General features: G+C 47.3%; 1 protein-coding gene across 2 annotated transcripts in view; it reads left to right on the top strand.

The window, feature by feature from the left end:
- Positions 1–16,795, top strand: part of MDGA1 (MAM domain containing glycosylphosphatidylinositol anchor 1) — a 152,706-nt gene that overhangs the window by 130,813 nt on the left and 5,098 nt on the right. Inside the window, exons 15-17 of one of the 2 annotated variants that reach the window (XM_061470920.1) lie at positions 14,791–14,921; positions 15,878–15,992; positions 16,072–16,169. In XM_061470920.1, the coding sequence (XP_061326904.1) occupies positions 14,791–14,921; positions 15,878–15,992; positions 16,072–16,169 (344 nt within the window). The remainder of the gene's footprint in view (positions 1–14,790; positions 14,922–15,877; positions 15,993–16,071; positions 16,170–16,795) is intronic. The other variant, XM_061470918.1, reaches the window with a different exon arrangement.

Raw genomic sequence — 16,795 nt, forward strand, 5'->3', positions numbered from 1 at the left:
TTTTCCTTACTGCCACGCTGGCAGCACTCTGGCGTAGTTGTCCTCATCCCTGCACATGCACGAACGAACCTGCATTTGGGACACGCTCTGTTTCACCAGCAGGTCTAATGGCTCATCTACATTTCTAATGCACTTTGGTTATTCCCTGGCTGGTTTTGCTTGTGTAGAGGTTGTGAAACCCTGCCAGAAAGGTTCGGTTTGTTCAGATGGCGCCAGGCTCTATCTATGCCCTTGGTGGCTGAAGGCCTCTCAGAGTTCCTGGGGAAGTGGCAGCCTGCCTAAGGGCAAAGCAAGTTTCTTCAGGTGGTCTTCTTTAGCCCTGGGTTGGAAGAGAGTGACCCTCTCAGATACAGTGCTCCTTGCTAGGACTTCTCCTGTGAGATGAGGAGGCAGATCCTGGCCTTCTGCCTGTATCGTATAAGCAACCATACGAAGGGAAAGATGGGGTGACTACAGCCGTGGGCCATGTCCTACTCCCCACATAGCCAGCGGTATCTGATGCCTTCAGACACAGCCCCAACCCCTGTCTCACCCCATGCCAGCCCAGTGCTGTCAAGCCAGATGCCATCCCAGCTGAGCCAGCCACAGCACTTAGCAAGAGCTACCTAGATTGCTCCTCTTGGCAATGGGACATCTTCCAGATCGAGCCTCTCCTAGCAGCTCCAACTCCACTGTGGAGCAAACCAAAGCTTTGTCACTATGAAAAGAAGCTGTATAAAATCCTGACATTTATTTATTTTTTTAATAACCCTTTTATTACCTTTTTTTCCCCCTCTACAGAACTTGAAAGCTGGCTTACTCTCACAATTTGACTATAAAATATCCATAGCCATCCAGGCAAATCTTCCCTGGGAGAGTTCCCAGACACTACTCGTTTATAATAGATATGATGAAAGAGAGAAACAGAATACAAATGGAGCTTTTGTAGCCATGGCATAAGATATTCAGCAAGTAGCAGAGCAGGGTGATGTTGAATATGAGAGAGCAGGGTGAAGGGGAGCTCCCTGGAAGCAATTCCCATTTTTCTGGAATTATCTGGCCATTGGTTTTCCTTCCTCTAGCATCCTCCAGAGCAAGCATTTGCATTGCCCTACGATCCTGCCAGCCCAAACACAAAAATCAGGGGGAGTGGAAGGAAAGAAATCCTGTTTCCATGAGGTATTCAAAACCAAGGGTGTCTTACTTGCAGAAGTCATCAAATGAGGCATTGCTTGCTTTCTTCAGGAGAGGGAGTTAGCCGAAGCAGGCAGTGACCAGTCACCCAGTTCCAAAAGCCTCTTTGTCGAATCACCTTGGTGAGTAAGCATTGCAGCTGAGAGCAGATCCTTGCTTCAGCCATGAGACTCCTCTTCCTCTCTTTCCAGGGCTGCCTATACAGGGGATGCTTTGAAAGGACTGCGTTGTCAGTGGGCTGCTCTCACTGCAGTCCTGGCTACCTCTCTCATGTCTCGTAGCTCAGTGGTAGCCAACTTATGATCTGCACAGCCTCCTGCCTGCTGCCAGATGCTCTTGCAGGCCCTGCAGCAATAGAAGCCTGCAAGGAAGGTTGCTCAGAGGGAAGAGGAAATTTCAGTGCATTTAGCTTTTTGTGTAGCCAACTCTATAATAGTTTCCTATCTCATGAGCCAGTGACTGTGCTTGTGGGGAAAACATGTGAGTCAACAAGTTTATTTGCTCTCAGGAGTACCTACATAAAAGCAGTGATGTAGGATGTACCAAAGCAGCATTTTTTCAGATTACTTCTGATTTGTGAGCTTACTGGTAGACCCTTTTCAAACTATGTTTTCTGTGTTTTTAATAACAGTAGTCATTACATTCAGGCTTATGGTCTCAGAGAGGTGACAAACCAAAGACATCTCCTTGCCCTGGGGTACTTACCAAGACAGGACTGTTCAGCTGCTACCTGTAGTGAAAGTGTCAAGTCCTGAGCTTCAAGAGCTGAGCCTGACTGAATGCAATGCCTGAAGACCCTGCTCTTGGCTTGCAATTTTTGTACTTTAAGCATCTTTTCTGCACTAGCAGTATCATGGTCTTGGCCAGTTCCTCTCCCAGCAATCAGGGAATGGGCTTATTTTCTGGCATGTATCCAGCACCTGTGAAGTTGTTAAAGGTGCTCTTGTTCCAGCTTAATGCTGACACAGGACTTATCTGGCCACCCCAGCTAAGTGTAGCCTACGTATAATCAGGATTAGAAGCTTCCAATGGAATTGCAAACTATTCTCTCCAGCTTCATGAGGAGGGGAAGTGGAGAGAGAGGTGTTTATCTCTTCCTGATATCCTGTGACAGGATGCATGGGAATGGTTCAAAACTGCATCAGGGGAGGGTCTGACTAGATGTTAGAAACATTTCTTTACTGAGAGGGTGGTCAGACACTGGAACAGTCTTCCTAGAGATGTGATTGAAGTAGTCAGGCAATTGGACTAAATGATGGCTGTCAGTCCCTTCCAACTGAAGTATTTTTTTCCTATTTCTAGTCTATCGTATTCCATACTATTTTATTCTATTCTATTCTAGGATAACGTGAGGAACAGGGATTTTGGTTCTCAGTCAGTAGCAACAATGACATCACTTGCCACATTATCCAAGTTCAATAGAGCCATAAGGTATCTCAGAGGTCATGGTGGACAAGCACACAGGAACTAGTGTTAGCACAGATGCCACGTGGCTGCATCTTGTTTCTGTGAAGTGACAGTAGTCAGAGCTGTCAGATCACACAGATTGATAGGTACCAGCTATTTCAATGTAAATGCAATTTGAACCATGAAGACATCCTTTTTGTAAGATTCAACATTGTAGTTCCCTCATTCCTACTCAATCCTTGTTTATGAACACAGCACCCTGCTACTGCATGCAGTTATACTGGTGGCACCCTGGAGTTACCTGCATTCTGTTGGCTATATAAAGTTTGCCTTATATACAAATACATCCTTCAGGAAAGCCATGCCATTATCTCCAGTGGAATAACTCTACATGGTAGAGATGACATCACTGGATTGATTGAGGGGAGGCTGTTTTTCCTAATGAGTATGATTCACTTCCCTCTAGGCTCTTGAAAATGACTTGCAGTTGGAGTTAAATGAAAAAATGAGAGTTTGTAATGAAAAAATGTATTCCATGTTTTTAATAGTCTTCATTTTCCACTTATTCAGTGGGGTTCTTGGCTTTACTCATTTCTACATCAGTAAATGTGCATTTGACTAATGTTTTGTGCAGACGTCCAGCAGCTTCCTGTGGGCTATGATGTGGACCCTTTGGATAGATTTGGTCTCTTCTGGTTCTGTTTGGTTCTTGGGGGGAAGTTAGACAAATACCATGATCCATGGGCAAGGATTATAAGTACCTGGCAAGATAACCACATATTTGTAAAAGCTCTGTAGGTTCAATACAGTGGCTCTGAACCAAAGAGTGATGAAGTCATTGTTTTTCTAAAGACTTAAGTGAACTTTGGATTATAACCATAGATTTAAAGACTTTCAAGACCAGGTGGGACCAATACATCACCTAATCAAACTTTCTGCATAACCAAGGGCAGAGAACTCCTTCAATTACTCTTGCTGGAACCCAGTAAATACTATGCGTTTACACCCTTACTGGATGTTTACTTACAAAGAGCATCAATGCCATGCTTGATACAGCTTGCAGAGGTGGGACTGAAACATCCCTAAGCCAAAGAGCTTGTCATGTGAAGCTGAAGAAGACAGAGAGAGGAAGGAAAGGTGTTCAGATGTGGATTGGCTATGTGTTATTTTTATTCCACAAATAACATCTTCATGTTGATGCAGGCATTCTGCCTAGTACCTTGACCACATCCCTGCTGCAGAATTTGTTGGGAAGGTTGTCAGGGGCACAAATTGCTGGCACCAATTCACTTGCAGATGGCCTGAATCCCTGCAGATCATCTTTACCCCTGCTCACGTGATTTGAGTCACTGTTACTCATCAGGTGAGAAGCTGCTATGATCCTCTCTGCCTTCCCCCAGGCTCTCCGTGAAGCGTCTTTCCATTCAGACTTGGCTCCCAGAAGCAGCCTTCTTGTGCAGTGTTGAGTAGCTGTAAAGATATACTGCAACCTGACCATCTCGTGAGACATCCGGTGTAGCATCAATTATTCAGACCCTGAAATTGCTAGATACAAAACTTAAGAGATACCCGAGAGGAAACATGAGCTCTCAGTGCATATCCAGCTACTTGTGTAGCACTCCCAGGTCACTCTTCTGTTCTCTCCATGGACCATTAACTATTTCACCAGTGCCATGTGGAAATTGAAGTTGGTCATTCCAGGTACACACCTGGAGACACCTTGGATGCGCTTACAGAATAAAGGCTGAGGGGGCAGAATGCACAAGTACCTTGCATTATCTGTACAGCCATCCCAATCTTGAACTTTAATAAGATATGATTTTGTAACATGTATTGAAATGCTTCCCAGAAAATCAAAAAGTGCTCAACAAGTGTCAGTCATCACCATTACTGCCAGGAGTGACTGCCTCTCCCAAAGAGAGTTCTTCAGGGATGACAGGCACCTCAGCACTTGAATTGAAGGAGTTTGCAGATGCAGGTTGGGAGTCTCACTGCATCAGCCAGTCCCATTGAAATTTTCTGGTGAAAGTACAGCCAGGCATAAAACAGGAAAGGAGTCTCTTGCTGTAATGCATCCTGCCCCAAAGCTGGGAACAGCCTACTCCAACAGCCTCCCTGCAGCAAACTGCTCCCCGGCCTGAAACATTCACCTCTCACTGCTCTTCAGGTGAGGCAGAGGAGGAGGCCAGAGAACAGATTTTGAGTGCTGTCTTCAGTTCAGCAGGAAGAATATGTGATCTCAGCTGTTCATTCCTGCTGTCTTGCTGGCTTCAGCATCACACTAAAACAGCCCATCTGCTCCAAGCCCTGCAGCCGTGCAGCTGCCCTGTGTTTGGCTCCTGGGACTAAGAGACCACAGACTAGGTGATGATGGGGAAATAGGTTGTTAATAGGGATATAGAAGAGACAGGCAAAGGCTTCCACAGCATAACTACACTGCTTCTGCAGGATTTTTGTCAGGAACACTTCCACACACAGAACTTGTATCTGGGGGCTCTGGGAGGCTCCCTCCTCTCTTGTCTGAGGTCTTTGCAAAGCTTGCCCAAAGAAGGGAAGCAGGCAGACTCCATTTGTCTGGCTGTTACGCTCTTTTAAACCTGGCAGTGTCTACGAGGCAGATTTCTGTTTCAGCTCATCTGAGAGCTCTGAGCATAGCGTGTGCTCTTCGGTCTGAGAGCTGAGCACATGCATTGCACAGAGGACCCAGCTGTCTCTGGTGGCAAAGATGAAAGGGTCCCTTATCAAAGCTGGGAGAGGAGAGAGCAATTGCCTGGAGGCATCTGGGCATGCCACAAATCAGACGGTGAACAAGGAGCAAGCAGACCCCACAGCAGCTATAGTTCACACCAATGGCTTCCCAAGACTGCAAAATTGCTGAGAAACGTTGCCTAAGCATGATGGTCTTCTTGCCACATTCCTCCAGGTTGGCCTTTCCTCCCTAAGTTACTCCCTCCAGTACTTCTGGGGTCCAGCAGGTACACTAAGAGAGAAGGAGCTGCCTGGCTACCTTCAAACTGCTTGGTTCCAGAAAACATTAGAGGGGAGGAAAGATGGGGCTGCTGCAGCTGCCTGAGGCACAGAGCAAGTGCGATGATCCTGTTCATCTGACCAGCACTGCTGCCTGTGGAGGCTCTTCGCAGCTGCTTTATCAGAGTGGGACTCAAGCCCTGCCTTAGATTTGGTCTTTGTAATGAGAAATCATGGTTTGGCATCTGCTCTCTGTAGAAATTTAGGACCATAACCCAGACAGTCCATTCTGGGGGTTGAGATTAATTTAGATGCTCCAGTCTACAGTGCTCAGCTTTAGGACAGCAGTGAGTGATGGAGGCTGAGAAGAGAAAAGTTGGTGTGTCTGACAAAGACCAACACTTGCTGTCTTCCAACTTAGAACAAGCTGGAGTCTAACCCAACAGAATCACCCTCTGGATGTCTTTTGGAGTCCTGTCTGGACGTAGCAAGCCCCTGTACATGTGGTTTTGCTGGCAGCTGAACCTGTGGCCAGCCTCTTTCACCATTACATGCCCAGTAAAGGCAAATTCGCACACCTCCTTTCTGCCTGCCCCATGCACTCACCAGAAATGGTGCAGAAGTAGTTGCTCCTTAAATTAAGGCAGAGATGGTGTCATGTTTGGGAGGATTAGGGTCACAGTTAAAGCAGCAGGGCTGGGCTGTTTTCCTGCATGCAGAAGCTGCCCCCATTGCACTGGGCAAGAGTCAGGGCTTTGTAGGTGCCTCCCCATTGGCAAATCCCAACCTTTTTGGCAGGAGCTGCAGAAACGAAGGCAGCAGCATCCATGACAGTGGGGAGCACCCAAAGCCCAGAGACAGTGCTGGGCTCTTACACAGCCGTGGCCCTGACAAGAGACCGACTCCGAACTTACCCCTGAAATGTGCTTTCCCCTTGCTCTGCTAAAATCGTGTTTCCTTCTGTTACTACTGCCAGCTCTCCTTGGTCAGACAGTTTGTACCTTTAATACATCTTCCCTCCCAGCAGAATTTCACCGATGAGAGGTTTTTTCTTGTTAAGCAGACAAAACCAAAGATTTGATCCAACTGTCTAGTTTATCTATTCAAGCTCAGCAAGGAATGCAGCACTGCTGTCTGGGAAGGATCTATTTCTGCCTGCTGTGCATTTACATAGATCATATCATTGCAGGCTTGCTTGGAGAGCTCCCAGAAGGCAAGGACAAGCTCTTGGCTACATAGGTAGAAGCACTGGCTATGGAAAGGTCATAACTCCTTATTTAGAGCTGAATGTATAGAAGAGGAGCTGCACAACTGCACTGAGATCAGTATATATCTCATCCTGCTCCATGCATTCAGGCCAGCTGTATTCCTTTGTGTGTATTTGTATGGAGGATCCTTGCTAGGAGCCAAAGGGCAAGCCCTAGAAAAAAGGAGGTACCCCTTAGGGTAAAGGGTTGTTCTCAGTTTCTACAGATGGACTTCTGTTCAAAATGTCCAGGAGGACTTCTTTCCACAGTTACATCCTCTCTTTCTTAGATGGGGAAGTCTCTTAAGGTTGCACGTTGTCAGCTTTTACAAGGATCTCTGGATAAAAACAAGCTGTTGAGGCAAGTCTGGAGTATAAAATATCAGGAGACAATTCTGACAAATATATATGGATTTTCTTGTAACGCAAATTCCCCCCTTTTGGCGCTGGTGGTATTTCCTGAAGAGTGAGAAATCTCATGAGAAAGAATCTCTGTGTAGAGAGGTGTGTAGACAGGTAGATGTTGTAAATTATCACACATAGTGGTTATGGAGGGAGTCACGCAAGGAGCTGGAGCATTAGCATGAATTACTGTGGCACAGAGGACACAGAGCAAATGGGAGCTTCCCTGCATCCAAACAGTGCCTTTTCACAGCATGCTGCATATACCAGCATGGAGAGGGCTGTAGCAAGGCAGGATGAAACATGGGGGAATCTCCATTTCATGATGGAGCATCATGGTGTAGGAAGGGGGCTTGGCAGCACATTTGGTACTGGTAGGGGGCAGAGAGACCAGGAAGGCAGCTCAAGCACCATCCTGCTCAGTAAGCAAGCAGGGGATGCACAACAAAGTCCTTCCCATCCTTGACCCTGAGATTACTGGGTGCTTCCCGGTCCCATAGATATGGGTCAGTGACCACCTCTCTGGGGACCACCTCTCATTTGTGTCCGCTGAGCTGGGGCTGGGAAGAACAAGCCCTAGAGAAGCGGGGTGCACATTCTCCATGCCGGGCTTGACAACAAAGGGGGACGTATGCTGGAGGGCAGGTGGTTGGAGCTCACGATGCCGTTTGCTTTCTGCTTCTCTGGGCTGTAAATAAGCACACATCCAGCTGAGACAGTGGTAGGCACCATCCTGCCTGCTAGCCTCCCTTTGCCTACAGAAGGCAGGAGGTCTCCGAGAGCTGTGGGGAAACTTGAGGACATGGTCACTTTTAGTCTGAGTGTCTGGACTGAAAGCACGTGGGACCATAGCTCCCAGGCAGTAGGCAGAGGGAACTTGCTTCTAGCCTGATGAAATTCCATGATAGCTCCAGTGCTCGCCATGAGCAGGGGCTGTCCAGCACAGCAACATGGGGAGCTGGCACATGGGAACAGAGCCGCTGCCTGCGGCTGCATTCAGGGGCTGTGAAAACACAGCTGGGCTTGGGAATGGGAGCCAGGCACCCCATCTGTCCTGTAGGGAAGGACACAGTCTGGGATGTGATTAAGCAAGATGGCATAATGAATCAGACGTGAAGTTGGCGAAAAGCCCGAGGACTCCCAAGTCTTGTCTTTTAATTGCCAGATTCTGTACTCTCCTTCTACTCTGCACTGGCTGCATATTGGGTGGGCCTTTATTCTTCTGGGTAGCATAAATTTAGTGCTGTGGAGCGTGGAGATTTTTTTCCTCCTTTTTTTTAATTCCTTAAACAACATCCTGTTGTCCACACAGAGAAAGCCTGTTACTGGTCACACACAGCCTCTGAGGGAATTTACCATGAAAAGGGGTGGCAGAATTTCCATCAAAAATGGAAGTCTCGTATCATTCATCTTTCTATGCCAACACTTTCTCTAATTAGACCGTGGTTCAAATGAGCAAAGGAGCTCAAGCATAGCTCCATTGCAAGTCTGCTCCTACCATATCACCATCTGCTCTCTATGTACACAGACAGGTGGGGATATGCTGGAGAGAAGGAGCTGTAGCTGTAGTTGGCCTGCCTTCCTCCCATTAGCACTTGTCACGAGGCAGACTGACCATACCGTTGCATTTACCACACTGCCTGCATGCCCCAGGTCCCACTGCCCAGCATGGCTCCCCCAGGGGTCCAGCTGCATGTCCACTTTGCCTCTTTACAGTGCAGTGTTGTTGCTTCTCTGCTGGTCCATTTCCTCCAGCCAAAAATTCATATGCATGCGAGACAGGTCAGATGTATAGCAATGGATCATAGATCAATGTGTGCAATTGGCTTTACCATGTCAGGGGATATTGCTTCAAGCCCGTCCTCATTTGATGGTGGTTTAGGAGGTCATGGGTGGAAATGCGTGGTTCTTTGATTTTTTTAAATCCACAGTAAAATCCAAAGAAAATTCCCTGTAGCAAGATACAAGTAATTTTCACGGGTTTGCTGTAGGGGAAGTATTGCCAATCAAAACTTACCGTATTGCTGTTCATATCCCCAGAAAGTCCCAGCCACAGCAGGGGACTTGGAGGCCTTGATTCCCTTGATCCCTTTCACTATAGCCTCCTCACTGTAATGAAGCAAAAGGAGTGTCCCGTAGCAACTAGGCAGCGTGCAGCACAGCGCTGAATGTGCTCAGTGCCTCTCTAAAGCCAATGGGGATGAGTAGAGGTGGGACAGTGGTGCTTTCCAAACTCTAGCCAAGACTTAATTTTCTCACTATTGATAAGCTGTCTGAACCCTGGTTGCTTTGAAATTACTGAAGTGGTGGCTGCAGGAAGGGGTCTGCATAGTGACCCTGTGCCCAGAGCCTGCACACCAAGCTGAGGTCAGTTAAAGACATGTAAAGATAAAGTTCTCTCTAATCAGGAGTGGAAAGCAGCCAAGAGGTTTTAATTGTCTTACTCCACATATGTAATGTACAAAGCACCCTTAGAGACTGTGAAAAAGTAAATACACCCTAACGTGGCACAAAGACAACTTGCATTCCTAGAAATTATGAGTCAGTACAAGCTCCGTCTCCATCTGTGCTACAATTGTTTTTCCACCCTCTGCTTTCTAGCTCTCAGAGCAGTAGCTTTCCCCCACAGTACCGTAACTGAGACCAGCCTGACACTGACTGTGATCCATTAACATCAGCTTAAATGAGATAGGGAAAGGGATGTGTGTTTGTTGTGGAGATTATGAACAGTAATAGATTCTTTCTGGGGACTGTCAATCACTCCTGAGATTTGCCTGTACTAAGCTTTGGGCTTTAAATTTGTGATCAGTGGTGGTAACACTAAACTCCACTTAAGGCAATGCTCAGAGGCCCTGTTAGAAAGGTAAGAGACATTTTTTACTCCCTGGCTTGTTTTTAGCCTTCGTGATGAGTCTGCAAGGGAATCTGCCAGGCTATACAGGGTCTGAGTCCTCTCCACAGTGTATCATCTCTTTCCATCCACTGGACATCTCTTGCTATTGATCTGTTTCTTCTTATCTCAGTCTGTCTTGCTGGCATTTGAAATGCCATGGGAATTTCCACAGGGGCTTTCAGCCCTGTATTCCTAGTTGTGTGCCAAACCTAAATCAAGGCTGCAGATAGGACTACTCATGGAGAGCTGATCTCCTGAGTTCCTCTATGTGCTGGAGCTGGGATTCTGCAGGACCACAGCAGGGAGTTACAGTGAGACCAGGCTGCGTGCAAGCCTGCAGCCAGCCCAGCTCCCAGCTGTGGATCCCGACAACCTTCCCTACCACCCCATGGGGCTATGCTGCACTTGGCAGAGCACCCCATCTCTCAGCATGCAGTATCTAATTCTCTTTGCTTCCTAGCCCTCTGGCTGCCTGCTTTCAGCCATTGCTGCATATACTGAGCTATGCTGCAGACTTTCCCCATCCCATCACCCAGCATTAATCCCCAACAGCTGCCCCATGGGGAGTTCTTGAGGAAACCTCTATCTTCCCTGCCATCCCACACAGACTGTGCCTATGGCCCTGCCTTTATAGACCCTGTAAAGGCCTCCCTCCCAGTCCTGCCTACGCTGGCTCTTCTGGATCTACACCCACTATTCAATGCAACAGTGAAGTCCCCATCCCCTGGAAACTGAGAGACGACCTTTTCTTGTTGTGGGAAGGTAACATTTAAAGGCATCCCTTGGGCTACTCTATCTGGCAGCCCAGCTGGTGCTCTTTTGTGTGAGTGCCACTCTTTTGAAATGCCAGCTCTGGTCTTAAAGGCAGCCAACAGAAGGTACAGCTCACTCTCCTTGTAATTGATTCCTCATCGCTCATCAGCGGCCTTTATTCTACCTTTTGATTAGGAAGAAGGAATAATACAGATTACAAGACAAAGATTGCCTTGTATGGGGACAGGTTACAACAGGGTTGCTGATGTCCTGGGATTTCCCTTGTGTTTGTCTGTCTCTGGTCAGATGGAGAGATTTAGCAGCAGATAGATGGCCTGTCTTTGTGTGTGCCTCACCAGCAGGTGCCCTTAGGAAATGCCAGATGGGGGAGATGGGGAAGGGGTGATACTGACAGGAATACATAACAAAACTGCTCAATTGGATTTGGACTCTGATACAGGAAACTAGGTATGATTTTGCATAAAATCAGGCAAAACAGGTGGCTGCAAGAGCTGGTGCTGGAGGACATCCCAGATTGGCCTTTTACACCTCTACTGGTGGAGGCATAGGGGTTGGTGAGCAGGTCCCACTTTGGTTCTTCTTTAGTTTGTGCCATTGGAAAGGCAGATGAGCTCAGGCACTTCTGTTCTCTTGTGTCTTCTCACTCAGGTCTCATAAAATATTTGCTGTGTTCCTGAGTTCCCCCCTAAGCGAGTGGGTGTTACTGTCCTTGATTATCATCATCGTATTATGTCAGCAGACACAAGCAGGTAAAAGCAGTTTACTAAGGTTCACGTGGCAAGTCACTTCAGAGCTGTGAATGAGTTTCTCACATCCCACACATGCGTGGACCATGCATTGGTCACCTCCTGCAAAGTGGGATTTTGATATGTAGTCTGTGCTCTAGGAGGGGCATCTTACAAGCATCAGGTGGCTGGTTAGGTCTGAACTTGTGTGACATGCTGGAAGCTACATGGGAAGTAAATATGGTTAATAAGGCATGAGATAGGTATTGGTAGATTGCACAGAGGTAAGTGTGGGCAGGTGTGAATTCACCAAGATCAAGAGCTAAGGATGTCAATATTTACATAGGCTTCACTTCCCTTTTTAGCCTGGGACTTAATCCGTGGATTTTCATGACTGTAAGTGGGATCCTGGAACAACACTTGATTTTAAGGCAGTGGGCTGAGCCCAGAGTTTTCCCTTGGAAAACACAGAGCTCTGCAGCACTCGTTCCATCACACAATTGGCTTTTGAAGCAAGAGTGGAAAACGGAGATAAAGAAGCTCTGAGCAACTGGAAAGGTGACTTCTGAGATTTCTGTAGTCCAGGACTAAAATGTTTCATGGATCTGCCTGGAGCTCAGACCTGAAGGTTCATTTCCAGGTACCACATTTACTGGCTACATGCCCTTAAAAACTTGGCTGGTAGCTTTTGACACATGGTAGAAGGGAATAAATTAGAAGATCTGCTTAATCTTTAACATCTACGACACTGTGGACACAGCTGGGATAGAAGCTTCATCCCTGTTTAGTTCCACCTCTTGGAGTCTCTGCCATGGCTTCCAGAAGCACATTCCCAGGGACAGCGTTGCTGGAAAAGGAAGGTGTTGTGGTTCTTTCCCAGCCTCAGGCAGACTCTGTGATTTATCAGGGATTGCAGGTATGGCTATGAGATCTGACTCCCCTTCACAACTCTGATTTGCAAGACAGGGACATGCTGTTCATTTGGTTTGACCTTCAGTTTTCCTTGCGTAGACAGGGGTGGTGAGACGCTGCATGTTGTGGGTAGGTAAGGGAGCTTCTTTTCCAATTGCAAACCATTTGAAGAATGTCTGCTAATATTCAGTATTGTTCTATTAGGGAATTCAGGGCCCAAAAGGTTGAAACTTTTTTCCTGATGCTCCAAGGATGTGTAGCTGCCAGCCAGGATAGGCTCAGGCTTGGTCTGGGTTTAGGCCAGGCATTCACAGCCAGTGCTCTGGGGATACTAATTTGCATTCCAGATGCTTCCCTGGTTCTATTTCTATCTCACCTTGACTTTTTTCCCAGTGCATCAAAGTTCATTTGCTGTCTGACTTGTCCCAGTGCTGCCCAGAGTGGCAGATCCTATCCGCAAGTTCCCACATGAGGGTAGAATAGGCAACAGTTAGTTTTAATGCTTATTTGCTAGCAGCTTCATAATAATTCTTCATTCACTCTCAATTCCCCATCCTCACCAGCTCTGATGTCCGTAACTAGCTTCTCTGCATTGATGTTGATCAATAGGGTTATGTAGTTCCTGCGTGGACCATGAGTTTGGTCAAGGGCCTCCGTGAGGACTACGTATCCTTCTTAGACAGACTTTCCCTTGTAGGAAGCTCCTAAAGGGCAGGGCAAACCCTAAGAAACCAACAGCTCAAAGCTGGTTTTGCTGGAGACTCCCATAGTGACTTCTCATCCTTGGCACTGTGTTCCAAGGAGGGAGATCCCACCCACTTATTTCTGTCTCCCCAGGGTTGTGCAGTGCCAGCTGGTCTCAAAAGAGAGAGAAACAAATTACTTCACTCCTTTGTCTTGGGTTGTGGTGTGCATCCCAAAATGGGTGCCACTGGGGAAGGGAATTGGGTAAATCCTCCGTGTCCCATCAGGCCTTCATCTAGTTTTCTCAGCTTGACTTGTTGCTAACACGTGTGAGTATTTCCAGGCACAACATGCCACTCTTTCATCAGTTCACTAAATTACACGCATATTTCATTCTTTTAACCTTTTATTGTAAGTCAGCCATTCAGAATCTAAACATTTCATCATCTTTATTATGCACCTCTGAACTCCCTGTGATATATCTCTTGCTTTCTGACAGCCAGGTACTTGATGGGGATACTTCCAGGTCCCTGTCCTTCACACAGTGGTGTGCCAAGAACGAAGAATTTCAGGGGATCATATAGAAGGGAGATTATACAGGAAAGTCTCTTTCACTGCCTCTTCTCCTGGCCCCTCATTTCTGCCTCTCAGTAGGGCATACCTGGCCAGAATGCAGCATCCCAGGTGCAGACAGACTATGGACATATATGTAAGGGTCATTATTGCCTCTCTGCTCTCAGATGTAATGTCTGCCTATGGAGACCAGAAACACTGATGAGTGACAGCATGACTAGAATTGTCATTGATTGATTTATTTTTTTGAATCACCAGCTGAATTGAAAAGAAAACAAAAAAAAGAGAAAAAAGTGTTTTAACCCTGAGTGAATGATTAAAAATGGCTTTTCACTGAAACAAAAATAAATAAATAAAAGGCCAGCTAAGAAGATGCTGTAGGAAGACAAATTGAGATAGTTTCACTTGTGGGTGGAGGGTAGGGGGCTGTGACACTGTTTTCAAAGTGAGAACTGAAAATGCTTCGAGATTTATTGGCTTTGGTTTTGGTTTAATGGCAAACAAAACCTTTTGGGAGTTGGCTTTGCTTGAAAGAACTTGGAACTCGGTGTTGATTCAGAGGGTTGTGTTCCTCTGGAAATGGCTGGGATGCTACAGGCAGTGTGGTACAGGCAATGCCCTCCAGCATTGATTTCCTCAGGAGATTTCAAGATGTGACCAGGCAAAGACATGATATGCTCATGTAAGAGTGGAGACAGCTTCGAGCAGGTGGTTGGATGGGATGCCTCTGGAGGTCCCTCGCAGCTAACATTTCTGCCACCCCCTTTCTTGCACCACCACAGCCATGCTACAGACTGCTTCTTCCTCATCCTGTCTGCTCTGTGTTCATCTGGGGCTTTGTCCTCCCTTGGGTACCCCAGATGGATGAAGCATTGCCAGTGGCACTTGCCCATTAACCCAGGAGAAAGCTGGCTCCCTGCAGAGGTTACTGCTGGGGCTCTGCAGGCTGTTCCTGAATATACAGCTGAGCCCCACAGCTGTGCCAGCCCAGTAGGCAGGGTTGCACACACCAGCGCCTGGTTCCTCTCTTACAGGCTCCTTGAACCTGCTGGTTCGTGTGCGGAACAAGCGAGCCATCGACACCCAGGTCTGGTCACTCAGTGGGAACAGGGGGAACATGTGGCAGCAAGCACACGTGCCCATCAACCCACCCGGGCCCTTCCAGGTAAGTCAGGTCCACAGCCAAGGAGCCACCTGCTGCCTGTCCTGTCCGTGCGCCACGGGCTGTAGGAGACTTCCCAGCAGAGATCTGCCTCGTGGCACAGGGGCTGGTTGAACACTGGGAGCTCTCCACCCCCAGAGTCACTGGGGCAAGGTAAAAGCTTGGTGGATGCACATAAATCAAATCCACTTCTTGCTGAAGCCACTCAACATTGTTATGTGCAAGCATCAGTTTGGCACTATAAATTTTATGATTATTGCTGGTCTGGAAACTGCTTGTCAAAGAGCTCCTTCTGGCACCAGGTCTGTGTGACAGCTCTGTTGGTGCTGGCCTGTTGGTGTAAAGTGACTTTGAGCATTAGAAGTTTCTTCTACTAAGTGCTGCAAGAGCACACCCCCGTTATCATCCTAGTTTAGGACCATAGGACACCTTGTGAATGTGGCAGTCTGTGTCTGCTCATCAAGTGCCTTATGTGTACTCAGGAAGTGGGCTGCTTCATTACTGGATGTTTTATTGCTGATGTTTTTGGCCAACATGCTACTTTGCTGTTGTAGGGTTGTTTGTGAGAGCTGGGCCTGTGCAAGCTGCTAAGTTGTAGCACTGTGGCAAAATGCCCAGCATGCTTCTGAGTATTTTAAAATAATAATAACAATAATATAGTAACTCTTGCAAGCGCTGCTCAGTACTGGTTGGTTAGTTAGTGCAGCACCCTTAATATAGCACAGCTCTACATGCTCATTTATTACTCCACACTCAGCACACAGGGGTTGGTCCTGTAAGCAGTGGGGTCCATCTCTTCAGATCCTATGAGTACTGGAGAAACAGGAAAGAATCATAAACTCGGGGACCTGCTAAGACCTGGTCTGTGCCCTGCTCACCTCCTCAGAGCCCCACAGCACAAGAAAGGTCCTCCACAACAGCAGCCTCACACTGGGGTCTGTCCCATGCTCTGCTTGCAGATCATCTTCGAAGGTGTCCGGGGCACAAGCTATGAGGGAGACATTGCCATCGATGATGTCACTCTGAAAAAGGGGGACTGCCCAAGGAAGCCAATTGGACCGAATAAGGGTGAGAGTGTGCATGCCTCAGAGGAACCAAGTTGGTGGGAGTGCATACATGAACACATATGCTGGGGATGCACAGCTGATTTCAGTGCACATTGACGTGTTGGTGGTACTCAAAAAGAACGTTGACTCCATCAGCAGAAGTCAGCAGAGGGGTGTCAGACCCTTAAACTTGTTCTTTACAGTTGTGAATTAGGAAGAGCTGAGAGGAGCAACCAGATCTTGTAGGGACTGTGCTGGCAGACACCAGCATGCTGAAGTCTGCACCCGTTCGTTAGGTTGGAGGTGTCATCCCCAGCCCAACACCAGCTGAAGGTTTCTGTAGTTTCTCATTTCCTGGAAACCCTAGGAATGGGAGCTTCCAAAAGGGAAAGACCTTCTGCAGGCTCTACTGGCCTTGAGTCAGTCCTTCTCCAGGAAAAAAACCTGCCTTTTGGGGCCTGGAGCCAGGGAGGGCTGGACTTCTTCCCATTGCACTCTGAGCAGGGAGACACAGCCAGGCAGGGTATTGCCCATGAAAGATGGGAGCAAGCTACCCGAGATGTATATCACTTACTTTCCAATCCTGACAGTGAGTATGCCATGGTTTAGACCCAGCCGGTAACTAGCACCATGCAGCCGCTTGCTCACACCCTCTTCTCCCCTCCCGAGAGGAGGAGAAGGAAAATCAGAAGAATGTAAAACCAGCAGGTTGAAATACAAACAGTTTAATAACTGAAGTACAATATAATACTACTACTACTAATGAAAAAGGCAATAACAAGGTGAGAGAATATGAAATTAAAGGGAAAAGGAAAAAAGAAACAATAAACA

This window comes from Pezoporus flaviventris, unplaced genomic scaffold, assembly GCF_033815535.1.
Source record: "Pezoporus flaviventris isolate CSIRO_AGI_PZ_B2104156 unplaced genomic scaffold, CSIRO_AGI_Pfla_v1 ptg000066l, whole genome shotgun sequence".
Lineage (NCBI taxonomy): Eukaryota > Metazoa > Chordata > Aves > Psittaciformes > Psittacidae > Pezoporus > Pezoporus flaviventris.